At 35.1% G+C, this 26,840-nt stretch overlaps 1 protein-coding gene across 4 annotated transcripts in view; it reads left to right on the top strand.

The window, feature by feature from the left end:
• LOC136038230 (KICSTOR complex protein SZT2-like) overlaps positions 1-26,840 on the top strand; it is a 330,409-nt gene that overhangs the window by 85,699 nt on the left and 217,870 nt on the right. For all 4 annotated transcript variants that reach the window (XM_065721331.1, XM_065721332.1, XM_065721333.1 and 1 more), the window contains 6 exons: positions 672-789; positions 4,160-4,338; positions 12,693-12,893; positions 17,995-18,073; positions 24,491-24,597; positions 26,301-26,460. In XM_065721331.1, coding sequence (XP_065577403.1) covers positions 672-789; positions 4,160-4,338; positions 12,693-12,893; positions 17,995-18,073; positions 24,491-24,597; positions 26,301-26,460 — 844 coding nt within the window. The remainder of the gene's footprint in view (positions 1-671; positions 790-4,159; positions 4,339-12,692; positions 12,894-17,994; positions 18,074-24,490; positions 24,598-26,300; positions 26,461-26,840) is intronic.

Below are 26,840 nucleotides of genomic sequence, written 5' to 3'. Positions count from 1 at the left end.
TTACCTACTGCTTCTGTCATAATATATGATTTCTTTGATTCTATTGCTCCCCTTTTCTGCAGTTCCATGAAAATTTTTAATCCTTAATCTAATCCTAAGCCCATCCCATATAAATGAGCTACTGAGTTCATAGGCCAACTTTCATAGTCTATTTAAGCATCCTTTATTATTCTGATTTGAAAAGCCCTGCATAATTTAGTCATTTAGGACAAGTGTACTGACCCGTCTGAAAAAATTTCCAGATATTCATTGATTAGAAACTTTCAAACTTATTGAACACTTAGGCTGCTTCCTTTTTGTCAAATTTATTTGATATACCACGAGGTAGTAATGAGTACAGGGCTGCTACAACGGTTTGTTCTTAAAGAACTAAAATTACCCAATTTTGCGTGCTAAGGAGCAATTCTCGTTGCTACAGTAAAAACAAAATTTGCGCGTGTCGCGGTACGATATCGATATTGGAACCGATATTTGGACATTTCTGTGGATTTCCAGCTTTATTAGCTATCTACCTTTTTTAACTGCCTTTTCAACCGTCTACTTTTCAGCCATATCTAGTGTAAATTTGAAAGTCTGGAAGCTGCCCCCACCCCGTACGCCCCAAACTATTGCTATCTGATTGATAATATGCTTAAAATATTAATAATATACTGAAATAATTGTACTTCTAGTGATGAAGAAGAGAGGTCTCCCAAGTGGTTTTACGTTATTCGGCTTGCTTCCAAACCGCCGTACATTGTTATGAAAATTGGATTTCTATTCGGAACCCCTTACGTTGTAAGAACTAAGGTAATTTTCTTAAAGTTTTTGCTTTTGATTGGATTATTATGGAGCTTTTACATTCATAATAGGCCCGTATTCATTCGGCTAATTAATCTGTTAAGACCTTTTGACAAGATTCAGTCATTTCTGAATGAAGAAAGAAGTAGCCCGACAAAGTACACCAAGCTAGAGTGATTGGATACCAGAAAAAATATAAGTTTTCTTTATTTTACAATTTTTAGCTAGTTCTCTTGTTTAATTTTTATCCTTATTGGTTTTGGGGCGTCTTCCCTGCTATATAGAATTTCGTGTGCAATTTACTTTTCATGTGTCAAGTCTATCCTTAAGAATAGTTATATGTTCTCGCTTCCAAAGTGCCGTAACTATGAATATCAAATTTCAATTTGGAACCCCGAATAAGGTATCCATTAGATTATTGGAGCTAAGATAATTTTCTCAGTGTTAATGCTTAAGCTATCAGTTAAATTACTTAGTTAAGTTAAATTTATTAATAAGAATAAAACTTAAATACACACATGTATATAGTATATGGAAAACAAAGTAGTTCAGATAAATCTTTTAGCCTTCCCACGAGCCTTCTAGGGGGTACCGGGAATAGAAAAAAAAATTAATACTGGTCATAAGCACAAATTAATGATACCACAAATACCGATAATACAAATTCACGCACATGTATATATATACTAGCTGTTGGGGTGGTGCGAAAGGGTGCGCGAAGCGACCCCACCAACTAGGTGTTGGGGTGGTGTGAAGCGCCACCCCAACAACTAGTATTTTAAAAAAAAAACTAAAAAAGGTAAAAACTACAAAAAAAACTAAAAAGAAAAAAGAAAAAAAACTAAAAAAGCTGAAAAAAGGGTAAAAACCAAAAACAAAAAATTTATTTCATCATATACCAATTCAAAAACGAATGTATATATAAAAATAAAAATAAAAAAAACTAAAAAAGGTAAAAACTACAAAAAAAACTAAAAAGAAAAAAGAAAAAAACTAAAAAAGCTAAAAATGGTAAAAACCAAAAAAAAACAAAAAAAAAAGGAAAAAAACAAAAAAATTATTTCATCATATACCAATTCAAAAACGAATGTATATACAGACGGGGACACAGGGAATATTAATGACGACCGGGACACTCAAAGAGAAATTACAGACTGGGACACCGGGACACAAATGACGACTGGGACGTGTGTGTCGACTGACGTCATGTTTGTGTGTCGACTGACGTCATGTTCGTCGACTATAAAGGACGACTGGGACACAGGGACACAACTACAACGGGGACACCGGGGGGCACAGGGGGATATATAGATGACGATGGGGACACAGGTAATGTTTGATTAGCAATCACCATCAACAAAGCTCAAGGGCAATCATGAGAATAATGAGGTATAGATCTGAATACGGATTGTTTTTCCAATGGACAGTTATATGTTGCATCTTCAAGAGTCGGTAAACCTGACAATCTATTAATATGTACAAACAATGGGACAGCGAAGAATGTTGTATATTCGCAAGTTTTACGTAATTAAAAACATATATATCTATATCTATCTATATTCACAGGTGGGACACAGGGACACAACTACAATGGCGCGTAACGACTTACGCACGCTGGGGGTTTGGGGGGGCGCGAAGCGCCTCCCCAATAGCTAGTATATAGCAGGTAAAACTTTTTGCCTTCCATATTCCAGTCTTACTGAATCACTGTAAGATTTACTACAGGTAAACGGATGGCACTATTTTGGATTGGACTCACTTTGGATTCACTACTTGACAGAAACGTATCTATCTATACCGAAGAACAATATAAAATTTACATATGTATTATAGAGTAATACAAGAACTCTAAACTGTGAAACGAGAAAAAATATGCTGAGTTTCCTAAGCACCCCGTTGTTACGTGATAAAATCGTTGACATGTTATCAACATGTTTTCTAAAGGACAAAGTTTCATCCAGTGTAATACCTAAATACTTGACACAAGACTTCCTTTTCACTTTCACCATAACTATGTTTAATCAAGAAATCCCTGGATAATATGGAGTTGTTCTTAACAATATAATAAAACTCCTCTTATCCAGGTGAACTTGTAGTATATTTAAACGCATCCAAGTTTAAACCACAGCCTATATAGACACCAGTTGCGTGGAGTCGTATCTTGCCCATAGAAGGATTTCAACACACATCTTTAGACTAGGCGTCAACCTCCGGCGTTCCCACAGCCAATCAGCGTGGAAAGATCTTGGCTCTATTCTGGGAGTGAAAACAGAAATTTCTGTTGTGACCACTGTTAACTCTGGTACCCCCCCCCCTTATTAGGATTATATAAGAATGACGTTCGTTCATTTGTTAATAGATATGTCTTGGCATCCAAGTTGAAACTGTGTATAACAATCGCTTGCTCAATTCAAGTAATCCCATCTCAGTTCTTATAAGACAAACAAGCGACGTGTCATCAGCATACTTTGGTACTGTCACTTCTAGTAGATCTTAGAATAATTCGCTAAAATTATTTAATACATTTTAATTTCATAAAATGCATTGTAGTTCTGAATTGGTTGCATTATTATAGAGATTTCACATTCACGTCAGGACCGGTTTTTTGGATAATCAATTTTTCCAAGATCATTTCAAAACTGATTCTTTAAGAAAATTTGGGAGCTTTAATTTTGCTGTTAAGGCGTTTTCTTAAAAAAAAGGTCTGGCGGAATGACGTAAGATTAGATGATTCTCAGCAGATTGACTATCCAAAAAAAACAAAAAAAAAACTGGGCTATTAAAACGCCCAGTGCTTTTCCCCTACTCTTTAACTATTTTGCTCTTTTCCCTTAATACTTCAAGAGCTAATGCTCAAATAGAAAGGAAATATAATATTTTTTTTTATCCACAATGCCTCAAGAATAGAGAAGTTCATTTATTTGCGTTCGCTTTAAACAACATGACTTCTACTTTAAGTGTTTTAAATTGTGTTAAGTTTTTTTTTTTGCTTGCAGACCTGAAGAAATAATCAGATGAAATTTAATTTTTCTTTCTTTTTATTTTTTTAGAATTTTACATAAGAGAGCGAGACAACCGATCAGTTTTAAAGTGCGATGTTATTATACTAACTTTTCTGACATACATTTGAAGGATAATGTGATTAAATATCAGAAATTCGTTGCTAACTTAACACGGAGATATAGGACAGTTATTATATTTTTTCTCTTCCGATTTTAATAAATAGATGGGTAAAATGAGAAACCCTGATTCTGGATGAGCTTTCAAGTGACTCACCCTTTTTTTTACATCCCAATTTTAATTTATATTGTCGTTTTATAACATAATCTTATTTGTTCGATTGTTTAATTTTCGTCTTGGTTAACTATGGTATTTATAGGTTTTGGAAGACCTAAAGAATTGCATAGGATCAACTTCAGTACCCCAGCATCCGAATTATAAAGATCAGAAAGTTCGGAGTCGTCATTCTTCAGTCAGAGAAGGTCTCGTCTTAGAAGGAAAATTGGAACATAAATGCTGTCACATTATGACTAAATCCTTGGAAAAAATATTAATCAAGTAAGCACCACATACATTTTCAGAATTGACAGTAAAAGATTTTTTATTTTGCCTCCTACAGAAGTCTCGTTGGCATTAAAGGACTTTTCTCAGTTCCCTAGAATTTTGGTCCATACAGGAATCTTTGGAATAAAATCCATGTCTACTAGGACCCTCGATGTATTATCTGCTTAGTTTCATCACAGCTTCCCCTCCTGTAGAATTCACGGGACCTTCTGGGAAAATCCAGGGCTCGGGGGAACCATAGTTGAGAAACCCTACTTAAATGGATATAATTGAGATAAACTCATCCCGACATAAACCTATCTTTAAAGGAGCGAGAGGAGTGGGGAAGGTATGACTTTGAAATGTCTGCAAAATGGTGTCGGTCTATTCACCTATTTACTTTGTCGAATTTTAATCTTATCTTTTATAGAAAATGAAATATTCGAAGAATATATAATAAAAATAATAATTCATTCCAAACATGTGGTAACTGAATATGATTTAATGAACTGTAATTAAAATAATTATGAAGTACAGGTATGATATTACCTTAACCATGTAGCAACGCGCTACAACGCTAAGCTATCTGAGACAAACACTCCTATCAAACTCAGAAAAAATGTATTTTAGAACAATAAGGTCGAGGGAGTTGTAGGGGGCCGGAGTGGGTGGTATGGATGACCTGAGTTGGCAAAATTGCCTTCATCCCCATTGTAGAAATATGCGCGCCTAAATTCTGCATTCGCTTCTCCCGTATTGAGATTCTATTCAGAGGTGTACTCTTTGCTTCCTTTAAAGACAAATGCAATTCTTTTAAATTGTTTATTATAGCTCTGATTCTACCCCAATTTCAACCCCGGATTGATGCCATTTTGGTTTTGTTTGGACCTTTTGTTTGGTTTTGTTTGTGTTACCAAACAAGGACAGTTTTCGGCAATCTATAATGCTTCATCCGTGAATCATGACCTTACTGCCTTAACCAGTCTTTCGTTTTAGACGCAGACTTTGGGATTCAACCAAATTGTTTGTCTATTATATTCAGGGGTATAGTCGCTCAAGCGAGGCCTGAAAGTATTTTTATGTAAATCCTCTGATAAACATGTTGCACATCCTTTTCAATTTTGCTTTCATATTTAGCCAAAAATCCATCTAATTAAGAGACGTCTTGTTACATTATCAGGAGCGCCTTATATTTTGCATATATAATAAATTACATAATATGTTACATATATTAGAACGCCTTTCTAATTTCCTTTATATCCTTCCTTATGACCTCCCCCGCCTAATTTGGAGACGATTTGCTTTCTGTTTGGCCCCGAATGATTGGCTAAAAAGGAGAATCTGTGAAACCCAATTTTTCCTATAGCTTAATGTTTGAAACATCGTTAGTCTGATGGGTTCTTTTTTAATAAAAAAAAAAGAAAAAAATAAGGGTACGTTTTCTTAGCTTAGATCTGTTTTAAAGGCATTTTACATGTTGCACATCCTCTTCAGTTTTTTTGAAATATCGACCTTTCAAAACCATACCTAACAGCTTTCGTTGCAAGTGGTCTTCAATATCCTGATGTTAGAAAGTTGAATAAATGAAACCCAAAACGAGCAGAAACTGAAATAGATAATCAAACATAAAGATAACAGGTACTGATAGAGATAAATAAATTAATTCTAAAATGAGTAAAATCAAAGTGAATACTCGAGGCAAAATTAAAACTGCAAACAGGATATCGGATGCTGGAAATAATCTAGATTATTCCATGAATTTATACACCTCTTAGTTCTTCAAAAGTCAAGACTCATTTGTGTCTTCAGTCAACCCACTCATTAGTCCAGATGCCTTCAGGCATCTACCTTCTCTTCTATTAATGCAAACTAAGTAACTGAAGCTTCCCACTTTGTCAGTTTTCTCGTCACTCATACATATTTATTCCTAATTTGAATCTTCTCAACATTAATTCTTGAGCTCTTTTAATTGAATTTGTTCATTTGTTTCACCGAAACTTAAATCTTAGTGAATATCATATTTTAATCTTAGTAAATCTCACATGCCCTCCTTAGAAGGTCGAAGGTTGCACTAGTTACAGGAATGAAAGGATGAAAAGCACTGATTGGGAAAGCCAAATTTTCATTGGAATTTTATCGAGCATGAGTATTTCCAAGTTAAAATTTTGGTATATCCTCTTTCGTCTTGCGGCCTGAGGATCGCGTTATTTTTTTTTTGGGGGGGGGGGATAGGTGAGCCCGAGTCTTGTGTTGCAGGAAACAATTTTTTTTCGATGCTCACTGATATTCTTATAATTTTGTATTTTATTGAATTTTATATATCTTTTAATTTTTGGCTGTTTTTTCATTGGTTTTTAATTTGTTTTGTTGACTTTTTGCGTTTGTTTTTTCTTTTTTTCTTCGGCATTTTCCTTGATTATATTATTTTGTTCGCGCCGAAGAAGAGAAGTGGTTATTTTCTTGAAATATTAGCTTTGTTTGTTTCTTCTGTATTTTCATTTTGCCTTTTCCATTTTTGACCGTTCTCTTTCTTTATGGCACTGAATCAACAATCCAGTTTTTCACCAAAACCGTAGTAAGGGTATTTTTATACTGTAACAGGTATATCAGGTGAATGAATTGCATGTTCATGATCCATAAAACTGAGGAGTAAGGGTATCTGATGGTTCGGATATTTCTTAATTATTGATCTAAGAGCGAAAATTGGTTGACGCATCCTCTCCCCTTCCTAAAACGACACTTTTTGTCTCTTAAAACGTTTTCTACATAATTTCTTGGTCTAATAAGTATCATCATGCTAAATAACTTGCTTCCTATGGATATCAAGCTAATGCCCCTACGTTCTTTATTTTCTTTCTCATGATCTCTTCCTATCCCTTTCAGGGGTGACCTGATTTTTCGTTCAGCCCCAGACGGATGGCCAAAAAGCCCAAGCTTTTGTATTCTGATATTCTTGACCGTTCTTTCATTATAGCCTTAGAAAATGAGATGAAATGGAACCATATTTTACGTCTAGCTCACTGCTTGATATACACTCAGTCAAACGAGTACCTGAAACCAAGGCCGTATCTAAGGGGAGGCCGAGGGTTTGACCCCCTCCCCAAAATGTTTCTCCGACTTGTGAAAACTTTTTTTGTAACAAAAAAGTTTTTTTTGTAACAAATATCATTTTTACCCCCCAGCACACCGAAAAAAATCTTGGATACGGCACTGCCTAAAACAATCCTTACAAAGTTCCTTTGTAAAACATTTGACGAGTCGCCTTAACCTTTCAAAGCTCCTATGTTTCCGAGCCACACGTGGCCACTGTTATGAATTTTTCAAAAATTCATCAAAAATTTTTCCAATATGAGTTTGCAGACTTCTCTTCCTACTCTTAAACTGAAAAAGAACTCCCTTCGCCTTGGCTATTTTACTTTTTGTATTTTCCTACATACACCATCTTTAATAATAATACTACCCATGCAAGTTAAGCTATCCGCTTGATGAAATTTATCGTTACTTAACATAACCTCTTCGCCTTCATTTATTCCTAGTCTCAGTGACTCTGTCCTCTTGGCAATAAATTTCAAATCTACTCCTGCACCCTCAAACGTTCATTCATTTTGCTAACATTTTGTCTAGGACATTCAAATCATCCTCATTATCTAAGTCTAGGAGGGTTCCACCTTCTCATTTGATACCATTGACTCCTATAGCCTATGCTGTGCTCTTTAGGCCGAATTCATTTAAAATAATCCATATAAAAGGGATAGGACACAACCCTGCTTAACTCCTGATTCCACACCGAAACTGCGAACTCACATACTTAAATTCCATATCGACGTTATTCTCTTATGTAATACTTATCACTTTAATGTTCTTATCTGTTATAACATGCAATAATGCTACCTTTAAGGCCGTGATTAAGTGAACTTGAAAACATCGAGGTTCAAAATTGAAGTTAGGGTAGCCTTCTGTTTCTCAATTCTCTAGAGACCGTCGATTGTCAAAAATCCTTCAAATAGCACTTATTCATTGGCGGAAATAGGAGGTTAATTACACCAGCTTGTCAATCTTGTCTCTAGGGCGATTTGAAACGATTCTTTCTGGCAAAATCTTGTAAAAATTTCAGGTTGCTGAAAATATTCTATGGGACTGTTCGAAACAGGAAAATACATCGAAAAATGGTTGCAATCATCTTACGGGTAATTGTCTTCTGCTCATGATAGTACCGATTTTGTTCTAAAAGCAATATCCTTCATAGAGTACACTTGTGAAAAAGATCTAGACATTTTTTAAGATTTCTAAGCAATTAGAGGAAATAAAGCAAAATCCTAGCTAACATTTTGTGGCGTCTTCAAGAAGCTACGGCCTGATATTAAAAGCGGTATCTTCCGCCAATGAATTCTTGAGCACTTTTTAAATATAAATTTTCAATTTTAACATGGGATTTTCGAGTTCCATCAGTTCAATTAATCACGGCCTTAATCAAGAATCGGCTGAATCAAATACTTATCCTTTTTAACAATTTGATCGACACATCCTCTCCGTGCGATAAAACCCCAGTGTTTTTGTCCTTATGTTCTACTTACTGTGAAATTACTGTAACCTCAAAAAAATTATTGCTGTCTGTTGCAATTTTACACGTTTGTTTGTTTTTACTGACTGCCAAGAAAAAGGTTGAGGAGGGTGGAGGGGACGTGTCCTCTTCCTCATACATAACCCCTCTGGTCCTAAAAGTTATTAAATATGAATTTTATTTCGTTACAGACGAACTTGATTATTTAGTTGGTTTGACTTGTTATACTCTGAATAGGTTATGGCCCGAGGACTCACTGAAGTTAATATTTCGCACCGAAGAGCAATAAGCCAAGCATATCTTGTTTGCTTGGATTGATTGCAACCTTAAGTAAAGAATAATATAAATAAAAAATTAAATGAAAAATTGAAAAAATAAAATGAATGAAAGCAAGTTTGCTTATTAAGAATGTTGTTAAGACGCACTAACGATTTTAGAACCTATCTTATACTAAAAGATGAGTATGACGTACTAAACTTTTCCTATTTTTGCTAAAATAATAATTACAGGAGAATCTGTTAACCTTTTTCATCAACATAAACATCGAAGTCGACAATTTTGTAGGTAGGAAGGGGTTTAGGTAGCACCCAACCTTCTCTTTCCCTGATGAAATGTGTTTTTGCCTAAAAAGTCATCAAAAATAAATAAAAAAGAAATTTCTAAAATGAAACGGTATGCCTCCCCCTCCCTATGTGTTGGGATGCCTCACCCTTTATGAAAAATCTAAATATTTGCCTCTTATGGTATATTTTGCTGCATTTTAAAACCAAGCCCATTCATTCAGTTAATTTTTTATGTTTTCGGTATGTTTTTATTTTTGTTTTCGGCGGACTTTCTTAGTATTTTCGGACTCGTGGCTTGTTTGAGTTCTATTTTTCCGGCAAAACTCACTTTCATATGATAGGTGCCCGGTTTGCCAAATCTAAAGCCTGTCACAAGCTTCCACTACTTATGGCTTATGGCACTGGCTTATGGACTTATGGCTTGTTTGAGTTCTTTTTTCCGACAAAACTCACTTTCATATGATAGGTGCACGGTTTTCCAAATCTAAAGCCTGTCACAAGCTTCCACTGGCTTATGGACTTATGGCTTGTTTGAGTTCTTTTTTCGGACAAAACTCACTTTCATATGATAGGTGCTCGGTTTGTCAAACCTAAAGCCTTTCACAAGCTTCCACTGGCTTATGGCACTGGCTTTTGGACTTATGGCTTGTTTGAGTTCTTTTTTCGGATAAAACTCACTTTCATATGATAGGTGCTCGGTTTACCAAATCTAAAGCCTTTCACAAGCTTCCACTAGCTTATGGCACTGGCTTTTGGACTTATAGCTTGTTTGAGTTCTTTTTTCGGATAAAACTCACTTTCATATGATGGGTGCCCCGTTTTCCAAATCTAAAGCCGGTCACAAGCTTCCACTGGCTTTTAATCTTGCAAAAATGAAAGCTGTTTGGCTTATAATTGGCCATTAGGAATTTTAAAAACCCACAGAGGTACGTTATTGAAAACCATCGCTAAATTATAACTGTAAGCATACACAAGGGCGTTTATTTCCCCCAAATCAATCGGAAATAAATGTTAATTATAGTTTGTTTCAGTCCTTTGTACAAAATAGAATACACAAAGAGGAGTACGGCGAAGAAAAATAGAAGGAATTAGGCAAACAAAAATATGATAGAGGAGAAAAAAGAGAAAAATAAGTATGAGAAGTACGACGAAGAAAAAGTATAAAAGTCAAATAACTCAACAGCTTAAACTGCAAACTAAGCTGCATTTACACAACACTTTCACAGGATTTACGAAATCTATCCCACAGCTGCTATAATCTCAGATCAGACAGTCCGCTATAATTTTGACATTTGAGGAATTGTTCTTGGTCCCTCTGTGGTGCCCCTTCTAATCTTAATATTGCAATTTCGCCATGTTTACCCATATTCTATAACTTGTCGGACATTGACTCGAATTTTTTTGTGAAAGATCTGGATCCTGAAACAATTGTTCCTCCCGCAGCAGCGTGAGACTTTTTGCTCTCGAAAATTTATTTTTCTCCAGCAATTTCCAAAAAAATTTGTATAGCAATTTTCGCCCCAACAATAGTCGTTTCTATGGTTGTAATTGGACCAATTGTAATTTAGTCTTGCGATTTTTGAAAATGGCTTCATAAGATTATTACTGAAGAACAATCTAGTTTTTTTGTGTCGCTCTTTATTAGCCTGCGAATTCTGCTGCATTCGTAATTTAAATGCGTATGCTTAATGTTCGTAGATGTTTTGGCTTTTGGCAATACAATGGGTAAAGCCACTACTGGAAGCTGAGGATCCTGGTTCGAACCCGCCCGTCGCAAGACATTTTCTTTTGAGAAGCGCCAACCCTTGACTGAACTATATATCCAAGAAACTGACCCTACTTTCTGCTGTACTTTTCTCATGTCACTTTATGCTGCCAACAGTCATTTACTTTGAAGATGTTGTAGTATTTCAGAATCTTCAAATTGCCAATGTTTCAATTTTCACCAGCAAAACTCAAATTTAATTCATTTAAATTTGACAGCGTCAAATTTAACAGCGTTGTCAAATTTAACTAATTAGTTCGGGTTATTCATTTTCACGGTTCAGTTTAGCAATTCTGATAAAAAAGAGATACTGCCCTAATTGCTTCACATAAAATTAAAAAGTTAATGCCATTGGGGCTTTGACTATTATTACTAGAGGCTAGAAAATCGTTGTAAAAAGAGAAATAATTGGACAAATTTGGAAATGAGTCGGACTGTTTGTCAGTAAAAAATATAACAAAGGGATTCAACTGCAACATGATTTGGCGAACAGAAAACGAAGATCTTCACTTGCTTCAGAAGATTTGAAGAATTTAAATGGATAGATGTCGTTAGTTGTAGCGGTAGTGCATGTTTTCAGAATTTGATAAACTAAAACTTTTGATAAACTAAAACTTTTTATGCAATGTTGACGAACAGGGTCTTGGAAATATGGGACATCTGTAGATAACAACATGGTCATGTAGTACATTCGGCAGTATAACACTGCTGCGTTGTGTTTGTCATTGACCACTGATTCCAACTTAAATCGAAGTGAGGCTCGTTAAAATTTATTTATTTAACATAGTTATGTGTGCATAATTCAAATAAAAGCAGTTGTTGCCAGGACTATAATCGTATAGTAATTAGTGTCACCATTGTTTTGCTATCCATTCAACATTTACGAGCCATTAAAAATTGGTGGTTTAATGTAAATGCGACATCATACCTTTTGTGGAGTGTCTCGTCCTCCTGAGATTGGTCTAAAGGGTAGGTCTGGAAATCGAAAAATATCCTCCTATTAATTAATTTTCTTTAATCTGTTTCCCCTCCCCTTCCTTGATAAAAAATAGCATGAACAGCCCTAACCCTTTTCTTAAAGGGTGGGAATTATATTAAAATTAGTTAACATACCAGCAGGCACCTAAAGCACTTGAGATTTCAAATGATTTTTAAGTAAAAATATTGAAATTAAACTTTGAATTATAGCAACGTATATATTGCCAGAGAGCCACCTATCTGGCCCCCTCCCCGAGAAAAGAGAAGAACTAATGAAAGCGTGTTAATTTGCTAAAAAAAACGTTCTGTTGGTACCTAAGATAAAGTAATGGCTGTAAAAAGATAGCACGCCAGTAAATAATAAATCACCATAAGCAGAGTTTCAACAGTTTTGGATTTCACTGACGATTTTTGGACTAATACAAACACGACGGTCTCAAACCCTATCTGCTAATGCTGTGTGTAATTTTTGTTTACGTATCTTACGGTAAGTTTCTTATAGGACTGACAAGCAACTGAAGTCCCATATAAACACAAGAAGGCTCCAGCCAGGGAGCTCCCGGAACCTCCGATCAAATCAGAGTCGAAATGAGTCGTTGTCACGTTTCTTAGAGAAGCGACATTGGGTTTGGAAAATGCAGTCTGATGAAAAGTGCTCTTTGGATGAGGCATCAATTGGTCGAATTCTGGCTGTTTTGATTAAGTAAGTTTTTGTTTTTTTCTTTGGGGTTGAAAAAGGGTTCATGATTTCCAGTTATTTGTACAAAAAAGTTTTTGTCAGCATCAAAGTAACCAATAAAACAGTTTATCATATGAGAATTTTTAATTCTTGACTATTTTTGTGATTGAGAAACGAGGATATAATATGAATAATGTATTTTGGAAAACAATTCTTGTAAGTACCCAGTCAATATATTAAGATGGGAAATACAGATTGAGAGATCGACATTCACGATTGAGGATGGTCAGAATTGAGAATTTGAAGTAAAAATCTAATAAAAGAGGCTTTGGATTGTTGTGCCGAATGGCCTTTCCCTAGGTTTGGTCTAAAGTAATCATGTAAATGTTACGCAAATGATGAGTTATTGATGGACATTATTGATGTGTTATTGATGAGCTATTGATCATTTTGATGGGTTTTAGGAAGGGTAGAGGATGTGTCGATCGTATTTTTATTCTTACATTAAAATTGAGAATTGCCAGAGTTATGAAACACCTTTAGTCCTCAGTTTTTTCTAGATTATGAGGAAACGTTTGATTACGTTAACAGAAAAGCTTTAGTGAAATTCTTATTCATGTGATTAGTGATTAGTGCTATGTACGTGAATAAGACTGGTGTGTTTAATATAAGAAATGAGGTTAGCAGCTTCAGAATCATACTTGACCGCTGTCATTACTGTAGCTTCCAATATTCTTATCTTGGCTCGTAGACCCATCTTTCTATTGTTCCAAACTTTTTAAATTGTGAAAAAATACCCTTTGACTTACTTTGGCTTATGTCTCCTACCGAGTTTGGCTCAACTTAGAAAGTGATGTCAGCCTCCTCCACCTGATGCGATCAGCAGCTAACGATGGCACATCGTGGACATTGATGTTTGCTAACTTCAAGTATTTTGAAAGACTATCGGACCATCGATGTTTTGGTCTGCCGCGGGGTCACTTCCAGCCGGCTTCTGCGGGGTTAAAGTCCAGCACAGTTTTCGCAAGTAGGTGTGATGGAATTCTAAGGAGGTGACCGTACCCCACAATTTTGATGTAAAATAGTGTCTGCTGTGTTGTCTGTAGTAACTTCTCGTTGCTGACGAAGTCGAACCATCTCAGGCCTTTAATCCTCCTAAGGCTTTTCGTCTGGAACACGTCTACGGTCTTGAGAGCTCTGATTGTGGCCGGACAGGTTTCTGTTCCGTAAAGAATTACTGAACCAATCGGGCCGTTGAAGATTTGCAGCTTTGTGTTTCGACTAATACTTAATTTCCGCCATAGGGAATGATTTAACCTCCCCATAGCAGCAGATGCCTTGGCTATTCATTATTGTAGTTTAGGGAGAAGCAAGCCGTCAGCAGCATTGACAGAGCCCAAGTACGTGAACTGCTGAACCACGTTGACAATAGTTGTTTGGTCCAGGGCCACAGGATGGTTGGCAATGCTAGAGGATGAATCAACGATCATAATCTTGGTTTTGTCCCAGTTGACCTGTAGTCCTACTTTCGTAGCTTCTTCTTGTAGGATGTGAAGTGCTTCCACTAGTTGGTCCATAGATTCCGCCATGAGCGCCAGGTCGTTGGCAAAGTCAGCGTCAGAGAGGATGCAATCACCAAATTTAAGTCCGAATCCAAGCTTTGAGGTCGTCTTCGTTGTGACGTGGTCTATGATGACACCCTGAGCCTTGGCTATTCTGCTTTTAGATACGCAAACTTCCTCTTGTAAGATGTGAAGTGCTTCCACCAGTTGGTCTATGTATTCCGCCATGAGCACCAGGTCGTCGGCAACGTTAGAATCCGAGAGGATGCGATCACCAAATTTAAGTTCAAATCCAAGCCTTGAGGTCGTCTTCGCCATTACGTGGTCTATGATGACACCCTGGTCGTTGGCTATTCTACTTTTAACATCTTCACTGCACCAACCGTCTTAATAATAATACTACCTATCTTATTAATAATAATACATGATTAAGCAAAATCATTTTGATCGTTTGATGGGTTTTAGGTAGGGTAGAGGATGTGTCGAACGTATTTTCATTCAATTGAGAAGTCACTTATTGGTGTTGCAGTATTATTAAGAATTTTTTTTTTAAACCTTAGAAAGAAAAGAAAGAAAAAGGCTTTTTAATTGCTGTACCGAATGACCTTTCCATAGGGATGGTCTAAAGTAATCAAGGTAGATGCTACGCAAATGATTAGTTATTGTACCAGAAAAGAAGAGGTAGACAGAAAAAAGGGAAGATTATAGACAAATAATGAATGAAGATAGAATAGCAAAAGAAAGAAAAGAGGAGGAAAATAAAGAAGAAAGAAACAAAGAAGGGAAGAGGCAGATAGAAAAAGAGGAGGAAGATAGGAAAGAAAGAGACTAAGACATAGAAGAAAAAATAACATTGATAGAAGTAGTTGCAAGGAGAAATTTCAAAGGGCCTCAAAAATCGATTAGATTTAATGCATACTGTAAAACTTGAACCAATGAAAGAAAATGAAGGTATATGTTTGTACATATACAATTTTGAAAAAAAGCAGCATTAAATGGATGGCCCAGAGACATGGATGGCCAAGAGCCATTGACGGCAGGCATTAAATTGATGGCCGGTATTAAATGGATGGCCGAGATGGCCGATGACCGAGATGCCGATGACTTGGTGACATTGATTTGACCCAACCTTAAGCACGAACTGTGTTTGCGGTTCAATTTTCTCCCAAAAATTTTGGTTCTCGTTCTCTGATATACTGAATCTGATGATGCATCGAAATTGTTGTGTTGAATGACGTTTTCTTAGGTTTGAATCCACATTTGTAAGATGTAATCCCTCGGCTTTGATTCAGCAATTTTTGTATTTCTTTTATTTGGAGTTTCGGTTGTAACTAAAGACCAGATGCTTATACTACATAGGTTTTTCCAGCATCAAAGATACAACAAAAGCAATGTCTGATACCCAAAGTTCCATTTCCAAACTGTTTTCTTGTGATTGAAAAAATAAGATATTTTTTGTAAAATAAATTTTACAAAAAATATATTTTGTAAAATAAATTTTCGAGGTATCCTGGGAGCATAAGAAAATTGGAAAACGTCGATTGGTGCAATCGATAGATGCTGTTCCCAATTGAAAGGATGGGAAGTAAATCCCAACTGAGAGGGGGAAAATCCCCTCTCAGATGGGGAAAAATGTTGCGCAACGCCTTATTGAATTATTCCAATCCACAGGCTCTAATCCACATTAAATAGAAGATATTTAATTGTACAGCTACCTAAAAGTATTAACCAATCATGAAGACTCGGCTTAGAGCTGAATAATAAACCTGGCCCAGGAATTTAAATAAGGCCAGCCAACCAAAGAGCTTCGTTATCAATCATTAGCTAAAATTGAAGATAAATTTCAACTGAAAGTAAGGAGTAACATTAAAACAACTAACAGAAGTTATTCCTTATATAAGGAGAGGCGGTCTCTTCTTCAACTCTCGCTGTTAAAGCTAAAAAAAAGTTCTTTAAAAATACTTCTCAATCAACCTCAACGGCTCTTGTGTTTGAGCAGTCCTTCTTAAAGAATTGTGAAAAATGCCTAACTTTTTGCGTAAAAGCGATGGCCGAGAAATAGGCACCCCCTCCCTTATATGCGGAATAATTGATGTATGTTCCCGGTTTTAAAGTTCATTCTTACTTTCAGTTGGGAAAGCATGTTTTTTTTATCTAATTTCCGAACGTTTTTCAAATCAATCCAGGAAATCCCCTTCCCTCTAACCCTGTGTGGAATTTTTCCTGAGAACTTTCCATTCCACGAAAAATTCTCCCCATAGAAGATACCTTCCATCTAGGAAAATCCCCCTAAATTTTTTTTACATATTTCCCAGTAACAAATACTATACGTAAACAATGGACAAATTGCTTAACTTACAGGCATTTCCTTAGGGATTACGGGATCATGTCATCCCCAAGGCCTAGTTATTAGGATTCTAAACTATGCTGATATAAATGCCTTTCTCAAAATTTTAATTAGATGTCTTTGGGGAAAAGGGGCATGGGAGCAGGGCTAGTAACCCGCCTCCAATCTTTATGGTTACCTAAAAAGGGCACAGAAACTATTTATTTCCGTTCAAATTAAACACTTTTTCGATCTTCTAGAACCATTAGTTCGATTCAATGATCCCTAGGAAAAGATATATATATATATATATATATATATATATATATATATATATATATATATATATATATATATATATATATATATATATATATATATATATATATATATATATATATATATATATATATATATATATATATATATATATATATATATATATATATATATATATATATATATATATATGTATATATATATATATATATAGAAAATGAATACGCATCCGTGATCTTGTTTCTGGTAAAAAATACAGAAATCCACATTTTTGTAGATAGGAGCTTAAAATCTCAACAGTAGGGTTCTCTGATATATTGAATCTGACATTCGCATTTTAATTTAGATTCCCTGTCTTTTTGGTGGTGTATCTAAATTCGGAAAATTTGATTTGGTAACATCAAAATTAATGAATTTTATATATTTGGAATCAGTATAAAAAGCCAATCATTTTGATGTATCTATTACTATTAAAATTAGGTTTTTCAGAGTTTGGTTACTACTGGGTCCAATCGCTTCTTTATTACAGTTCGTTACCACGAACTGTTTGATGAAATAAGAGCTTCTTTCTTCTTCCTCTTCTGTAATGGAAACTCTTTTGCATAATCTCATCACCGGTATCAAGTTCCGAGCCCTGTAGTTTGTTGCTGCAGCAGAGGTTGAACTCTGGGTCCTGTATAACCAAGCTGACATCAAACTTGCTGCGCCACTACTGGGCGAATATAAGCTGTTAAAATTTCAATATCTTCTAAATAACTTCTAAATCTTCTGACTAACTAGTCAGATCTAGCTAATCCAATAAATCTCACCAGAAATTAGTCCGAAGGTGGTCTTAGCTCTTTATTATTATGTATAGGCCTTAAAAAAGCAGTTCTGAGAAATTAGTTTTATTTTTCGTTAGCTTTATCAGATCAAAATACAAATTTAATTTAAATAAAATTGAATGTTTTCTTTCCAGACTGCGTCTCTCTGAAGGCTTTCGGTTTGCAGTTTGTAGCGATGGTGTGATAACGATGGCCTTGGAATTATCAATGAAGGTAAACATCCTACTTTCCTTGACTGTGTCATCAATAAATGCTATCTATTATTTGGCTTAAAATACTATCTATAAATGTCATGAGGCATATCCAAGTAAATTATATTCAAATAATTATAAATAAATTTACCTTAAATCATTATTACTTATTAATTACAACTGATAATTATATATAAAAAATTATAAACTAAGTAAATCCATTTTACATTATGAAAAAGCACCATCTATTATTTATTCTAAAATAGAAGCTATAAATGCTATGGGCCTTTTTTTGTTCGTGTCGGACCATGTGGGGATACCTAACAGATATCGATCAGGTATGTACGCAATCAGCAAGTTCTCCAAATAACAGTGAATAAAGATTTTGAGTCATATCAATCTTGAGGGGAACACTCACCTATATCAGTCCCCCTGCTCTTTACGCTGAAGTTTCACTTGCATTAAAAGCGTACTATAATCAAACAGTTCGTGGTAACGAACTGTCATAATGAGCGACCCGGCTCAATAGTAACCGAAACTCTTAAAAAACGGAATTTTAATGCCAATAGTTACATCCAAAGAACCACATTTTCATGATGATTTTAATATATAAGTTTGATCGAGTTTACTATTACTCATCAAAAGTTATGAGCCTGAGAAAATTTGCCTTATTTCAGAAAATAGGGGAAAATACCCCTTAAAAGTCATAGAACAGAAAATCACACCATTAGATTCAGTGTATCAGGGAACGCTACTGTAGAAGTTTCAAGCTCCTTTCTACAAAAATGTGGAATTCTGTATTTTTTGCCAGAAGCCAGATCACGGATGCGTGTTTATTTTATTTTTTTTCTTTTTTTCCCCGGGGGTGATCGTATCGACCCAGTCGTCCTAGAGTGTCGTGAAATTAGAAGGCACCTAGGCCCCCTCCCACGCTCATTTTTTCCAAAGTCACCAGATAAAAATTTTGAGATAGGTATTATGTACAGATTAGTCAAAAACCTAAAAACTATGTCTTTGGGGACGACAATCCCCCACAGTCCCCTGGGGAGGGGCTGCAAGTTACAAACTTTGACCATTGTTTACATATAGTAATGGTTATTGGGCAGTGTACAGACGTCTTCAAGGGGACTTTTTAGCCGGGAGGGGGCTGGGGGAAGGGGTTACGTGGGAGGATCTTTCCATGGAGTAGGCCTAATTTGTCATGAAGAAAGAGAATTTCCATGAAAGGAGTGCAGGATTTTCTAGCATTATTTAAATTAAAAAAAAAATGGGGAAATAAAAAAAAAAAATTTTCAACTGGAAGTAAAGATCAGCATTAAAATTTAAACCGAACAGAAATTGTACGTATGTAAGGGGGTTCATCTCCTCCTCAGTACCTCGGTCTTTACGCTGAAGTATTTTTAGTAATTTCTACCATTTATTCTACGGCCTTTGTGATTCAGGGGTCATTCTTAAAGAATTGGGACAAAATTCAAGCTTCAGTGTAAAGAGGGAAGTATTGACGAAAGGGTGAACCCCCTCATATACGTAATAAAAACATACGAATATAGAAGTTCGCTACGTAAGTCAATTCGTAAGTTACGTATATTTTTACTAATGAAAACGTTCGTAAAAAGTGAGAAGCGTTCGTAAAAAGCGAGAGCGTAAAGAGCGAGGCATCGAGGAAGGGAAAACCCCTGTTACATTCTGTTCGTTTACCTTTAATACCGCTTCTTACTATCAGTTGAAAAAACTTGTTTTTTTATTTAATATAATAAATATAGCCCGTCATTTCTTAGGGTACAGTAATGTTTTCTTTTACCGATTTGCTCTCCTTGTTTTGACTGAATGTATTAGTGTCATTAAATAAAAAAAAAGTTTTTTTAACTGAAAGTAAGGAGCGACATTAAAACTTAAAACGAACAGAAATTATTTCGTATATGAAAGGGACTGCTTCCTCATCAACGCCCCGCTCTTTACGCTAAAGTTTGACTCTTTCTCTCAACTATTCTTTTTAAAACAGTAAAAAACTTTAGTGTAAAGAGCGGGGCGTTAATGAAGAAGCAGCCCCTTTCATATACGAAGTAATTTCTGTTCGTTTTAGCCTAAGTTTTAATGTCGCTCCTTACTTTCAGTTAAAAAAACTTGTTTTTTTATGTAATTTCTGAACGTTTTTGAATCAATGCATGTTTAGATTTTGGCTCTCCGCAGAGGAATAATTAAAACGAAATTTGCATATTTACTTTTTTTTGGCTAAATGGCTTTCTCATAGTTTCGATCGAATGATTCTGAGAAAAAAAAAGCAGGGGAGGAAGCCTAGTTGCCCTCCGATTTATTGGTTAATTAAAAAGGCAACTAGAACTTTCAATTTTTTACGAATGTTTTTATTAGTAAAAGATATACGTAACTTACAAAATAGCTTACGTAAAGGACTTTTGTATTCTCACATTTTGATTACATATATGAGTGGGTTCACCCCCTCGTCAGTACCTCGCTCTTTACACTAAAACTTAAATTTTGTCCCAATTCATTAAGAATGACCCCTGAATCACAAAAGCCGTAGAATAAATAGTTGAAATTACTAAAAATACTTTAGTGTAAAGAGCAAGGTATTAGGAGGAGGTGAGCCCCTCATATGCGTAATAATTTCTGTTCGTTTTAAGTTTTAATGCTGCTCCTTACTTCCAGTTGAAAAAACTTTTTCATATTTATTTTTTCATTGTTTTTTTTAATAATGCTAGAAAATCCTGCGTTCCCTGCATGGAAATTTTCTTCCCCCATGACAAATTCCTCGATGGAAAGTTCCCCCAACATATCCCCCTCTTCCCATCTCCTCCCCCCAACCAAAAAATCCCCCTGAAAACGTCTGTACACATCCCAATAACGATTACTATATGTAAGCACTGGTCAAAGTTTGTAACTTGTAGCCCCTCCCACGGGGACTGTGGGGGAGTAAGTCGTCCCCAAAGACATAGTTATAAGTTTTTCGATTACGCTGAATAAAATGGCTATCTCAGAATTTTGATCCGTTGACTTTGGGAAAATAATTAGCGTGGGAGGGGGCCTAGGTGCCATCCAATTTTTTGATCACTTAAAAAGGGCACTAGAACTTTTCATTTCCGTTAGAATGAGCCCTCTCGCAACATTCTAGGACCACTGGGTTGATACGATCACCCCTGGGAAAAAAACAACAAAAAAAAAAACAAAAAAAAAACAAAGAAACAAATAAACACGCATCCGTGATCTGCCTTCTGGCAAAAAAAAAAAAAAAACAATAAAATTCCACATTTTTGTAGATAGGAGCTTGAAACTTCTAGAATTGGGTTCTCTTATACGCTGAATCTGTTGTGTTATTTTCGTTAAGATTCTATGACTTTTAGGGGGTGTTTCCCCCTATTTTCTAAAATAAGGCAAATGTTCTCAGGCTCGTAACTTTTGATGGGTAATAATAAACTTTATGAAATTTATATATTTAAAATCAGCATTAAAATGCAATTCTTTTGATGTAGCTGTTGGTATCAAAATTCAATTTTTTAGAGTTTTGGTTACTATTGAGCCGGGTCGCTCCTTACTACAGTTCGTTACCACGAACTGTTTGATAAGCAACTTGGCCCAAATTAGCACATTTATTCCTGGAGCGCTATGCCAAAATAATTTAGTGTAAAGAGAAAGGTGCTCCCTCCTATATGGGCTATTTCTCTTTTTTTAAGCTTTAGCGTCGCTTATTACTTTTATTGATTTTTATTGACAGTCGATACCATAAAAGTGAACTTGCTAGTCTCAATGCCGGTTGACCATCTCAAAGACAAAGGGCCTTCTAGCGTTTTTTTCCAGCACCTCATGGAACTCCCGAAGCAATATAGGTAAAAATGGATGGAGTAGCTTAAATGGGTCACTAGTTCGAAATGCTAATAAAACGCTAGTTTAAAATAAAGAAAAATATAATCTATTACGAATCGTTAAGCAAAGCACTATATATTCAGTGTACCGACAACTTAATAATACTCCTCTTGTGTCGGTGTTTCCAATCAAACCGGGTAGAACCGCAGGGAACTCCCAGACCAAATTACTCAAATGATGCTTCATTTTAGCTGATTTTTAACGTTTCCAAGCAGTCGTGTTTGAATATTTTAGGGACTGGCCTTTCTAGAGCTATAAAAAGAAATATCCTGCTCGCTTTAATAAAAAAATTCAGGGTTTCAGATGGTGCATTAAACTGAATATCTCTGTGGCACAAAATGAGAGATTAAATGTATTTCAAAGTTTGTGGGAAATTAGGTGTCAACTCTTCAATTTCTTATCCAAGTTATGGCAAGTCAATTCTATATAGTTTAGTCATACAAACTAAAAAAGCTATAATGGACCAAATATGGTGATTTTGTAAGTTGACTCCCCGTAAATATCAATACGACTTCCAATATAATTTTCCTAGAAGCTGAGCCTGTCGGCGAGAAGAAATAAAAGCGCACGGGCTTCACTGCTTGCAATAAATTAGTGCATGAAAGATATCAGGAAAGTAAATTGTTATTGTTTTGTTTTTCAAAAACGAATTACTGAATAATTCTATCTCCCTTTTTTTTATAAGAGGTTCTTATTGACGCTAAGAATTTAAATATAAAATGAATTCAGATCTGAAAGATTTCGGATTCTTGTTAAAAGTGACGTATTATTGTTAGAATCAACAGAACAGAGGTGAAATTTGAGTTTTAAGAGAGGAGAGACACATGGGAATTTATTCTGGGGAGAGAGTAAGGTCATATAAAAAAAAGTAATGAATGATCACCAAAATATTGAGGTTTTGGGTCTTTTTGGCGTAAATGTCAATAAACAGAGAAGCTTAAATAAAAGATAAAGAGTTTAAAGGTGCCTTGCCCCCCCCCCAGTCTCTATAAAATCCCCGGACGTTTTATTTCAATACTTCAGCCGTGAGACAAAACAAGTTAGACTTACTAAAACTAATCTACAGCTACTCATTTATGAAGAGAAAAACTCCACCGCCATCGCCTTAAGTGAATTCTGTATCCATCACACGCGCATTTTAGTCGAATATCAATTTTTTCAAGAAACGGATTTTTTACCTGTAAAAGAATATATTCTCAATAATTGTGGGAAAACGTCAAGTTTGGATATCATTTCTCTTGCAACTTAGCTTTCTTTTTACTCAACTCCATTCAACTCAACCGTCGTTCAACCCAACCCCCATTTAACACAACCCACATGCAACTCAACCCCGTTTGAATCAACTCCCATGCAACCCCACCGTCATTCAACTCAGTCCCATGAAATTCAACCCTCATTAATCAAATGCTCTTGGGGGTCAATTAAATGAGATTTGAGTTGAACGAGGGTTGAGTTGAGTGAGGTTGGAATAAACAGTTTTAAGCTACATGCACGTGAGGATCGCATACACAACCCTCTGGCTTTATGCCTTATAGATCAAAAGCTCTATTGACTTAGGTAATGAGGCTAGTTAGTTTGTTTTATGCCTTTTGGGTATATATATATATATATATATATATATATATATATATATATATATATATATATATATATATATATATATATACATATATATATATATATATATATATATATATATATATATATATATATATATATATATATATATATATATATATATATATATATATATATATATATATATATATACATATATATATATATATATATATATATATATATATATATATATATATATATATATATATATATATATATATATATATATATATATATATATATATATATATATATATATATATATATATATATATATATATATATATATATAAATATAAGTAGGTTTTGTATGAGTGTCTTTAGAGCTACCAATGTAGGCAATTGTATTTTACCAGTGGTAGAGCCTGTCGGACATCATACATAAATAAGAAAAAAAAAAAAAAAAAAAAAAACAGTGTATACTATTTTGTGAGGTTCAAATGAAAATTCCGTTCCCAATACAAACTTTGAAGTCGTCTTGCCACCTCCCCTAACCCTCCTCCCCAGACCAACATAACTATCCTTGAAAGTTTCAGTTCGTCGACGTGGGAAACAAAACATAGTAAGCCCATCAGAACTCTAACTTTGTAAATACTTGTTTATAAAAAGGAAAAGTCCCCCTTCCATTTAACCGTCCCCTTTCCATTTAACCGTATTTTTAATCCATATAGGCTTGAAGAAGTCTAGCAACTATTTTTTCTCATGAAATGCATTTTACCCAAAAATGAATATTTTCTATTAAAAAACTTAGTGTCGGCCTCAAATTCATGGCCTTGAATCGGGAGTCGAGTACATTGCTGTCTGAGTCAACTGTGCTTGGTTTTTGTGAGTTTGATGCAGTAATATATATAATAAGATTTGTATACAATAGGATAGATTATTATTAGCGTTCTTAGGGCTCAGTAAAGTCTATTTGTTGACTTGTTGACTTTGATTGCAGATAGATAAGCCAAATTGGAAGAAATCGACGTCAGCCGAGGACGATGTCTCAGTTTGTCTTGTTCAATATGTTTTATTCCCCCCGCAAACTGTTAAAAGAAGAGATAGGTATGTATATTTAAAAAACACAATTACTACTACTACTACTAATAACTCACTGCAGCACCAAGCCGCCTGAGGCCAACACAGCTACGCACGCTCCTCCTCCAACCTAATCTATTTAAAGCCTCCCTCTTTACACCCTCCCAGGAAGTTCCCATTTCCTTTAAATCTTTATTTATGACATCCTCCCAACCCAGACAAGGACGACCTGCTTTCCGTGTAGCCCAAGACGGTTGGCCAAAAAGGACAATCTTCGGTAATCTGTCATCCTTTATCCGTAGAACGTGGCCTAGCCATCTCAACCTTTCTTTCATTATAGCCCCAGAAAGCGTCCTCAAATGTGCCATTACTAAATAGCGTCTGCATTTTCCTGTCACGACTTTTTTTCCTGTTATTGAATGCTAAAATAATCAATTTTTTTCAAATGAAACTAAAGAGGGACGTTAAAACTTAAAATAAAAAGAAATTTTCTTAAATATGGGGAACTACCATCCCCTTAGCTGCAGTCACTAATGCATTTTGAGAAATTGAATGCCCGCATTGCCTCACCCTATCGTCAAGTTAGTACATGAATAACATCTAACATTTTGCGCAAAAAATTTTTGTTATGCAAAGAGGAACATTGTCGCCCTGTACCCATGTTGAATACTTGGTTAAAATTTATTCATTGAAATAAAGGATTATGGCTTAAATTAACCCCTCATCCATATTAGCGTGGTGTGTAAAAATGCCATTTTCGAGGCTCCAGGACCCCTATCCCATCAAAATAATTGACTGTTGCTCCTTCTTTCTTTATTCTGTCGTCGCCCTAATATGAAATACTATACATAAAGGAATGATGTCTCAAACGAATTATCTATGAAAAGTCTAAAATGAAATATTTACAAATGATCAATGTATAATCGAATTCTCTACTTTAGCAACGTTTAAACTGGAGGAGGGAAAGACAGGCTCTCAGTTTGTTTAGCCAATCCGTACAAATTGTGTCCTCAGAATGGCAGTGCAATGGATGGAGATTCTTCCAGTTTTGCCTTGACTTTATTCGCAGTTTCATCAATTTATACCAAAAACATGCATGTGGGTCAGCAAAAATTACCTAGCTGCCAGTAGATTTCGTTGCGCTATTTGACTTGAAACGCTCCCTGTGCATTATTCTAGGAAGGAAATGTGCTAAGTAAATGAAAATACAACTATGAAATTTTGCAATTATCAAGCAGCATGATTTTTATTTTAAGTCTTTTTTAATTCCAGGCAAGACTTCTGTCCCTGATCCATTATCCTCCCCCTCACTCGAAGGTAAAATTCGCCTTATATGTGCCAATTCTGCAATCTTTGGAATAATTTTTTTTTCACTCTTCTGACGAAAAAAATAAGGGGGTTCTAGTAGCAAGTTTTACCTACTTTGATTTTTCTTTTCTTATAAATAGATTTGTTTTCCATCCTGTCTGATGAAATCGTTGTGGATCGTACCTGTGATGATTACATGGCTTAAGTAACTCTCTTCCATGGGAGACCAAAACCATAAAACTGACCCAATTTTTTTATTTTATTACTAAAATGGAACTTTTTTGGTAAAAAAAAAAAAAAAAATCCGCCTCTCAACTTGTAAAATGTTCACTGGTCTATTATCTTTTATGCCCTTCAACTTTAAAATATTTTAAGAAAAATATCATTGATTTTTGCGTTTTGATTAAATTTTGGTTTTACAGTCTGTCTGATGAAGATGTTCTGAATTCAACTCGTGATGATTATTATCTTTCTCGTCCATCATCTTATATGATTACTGAATGCTGGATTGAACCTCAATATGGGCGTGTCTTTAACCACGACATGTTTCAATACATGACCTTTGATGAAATACCCGATAAGGTAAAGATAAATACTCTTATTCTAATATCATATATATTAAAACGCAGTATCTAAATCTAGCCATTTTTAGGTTAAACTCGGCTTTTTAGGTTGCCTAATCGTATTACTACAAATTAGTCATGTAAGTCATGCTGAGAAGTCGCAAAAACACACCTTCTCTGTCCCACACGGTTTGAAACTTGAACTTCTGCTAAATTTTGACAAAATTGTCAAAAATTACCGAGTACTTCATTACTCAAGTTCCTTTGACATAGATACAAGTCGTCGGTCTAGTTCCTAGATTTTTAAATCGCTTCAATTATATTCGGGGAAAGATTTGAATAGTTTCCTTAGAGTAGCTCCATTTTTTTTCGAGGTAAGAAAAAACCAAATGGATCAGA

The sequence above is a fragment of the Artemia franciscana genome, chromosome 17, assembly GCF_032884065.1.
Source record: "Artemia franciscana chromosome 17, ASM3288406v1, whole genome shotgun sequence".
NCBI lineage: Eukaryota > Metazoa > Arthropoda > Branchiopoda > Anostraca > Artemiidae > Artemia > Artemia franciscana.
Note: the sequence above shows the minus strand (reverse complement) of the source record. Positions and strands in the feature narration are given on the sequence as shown.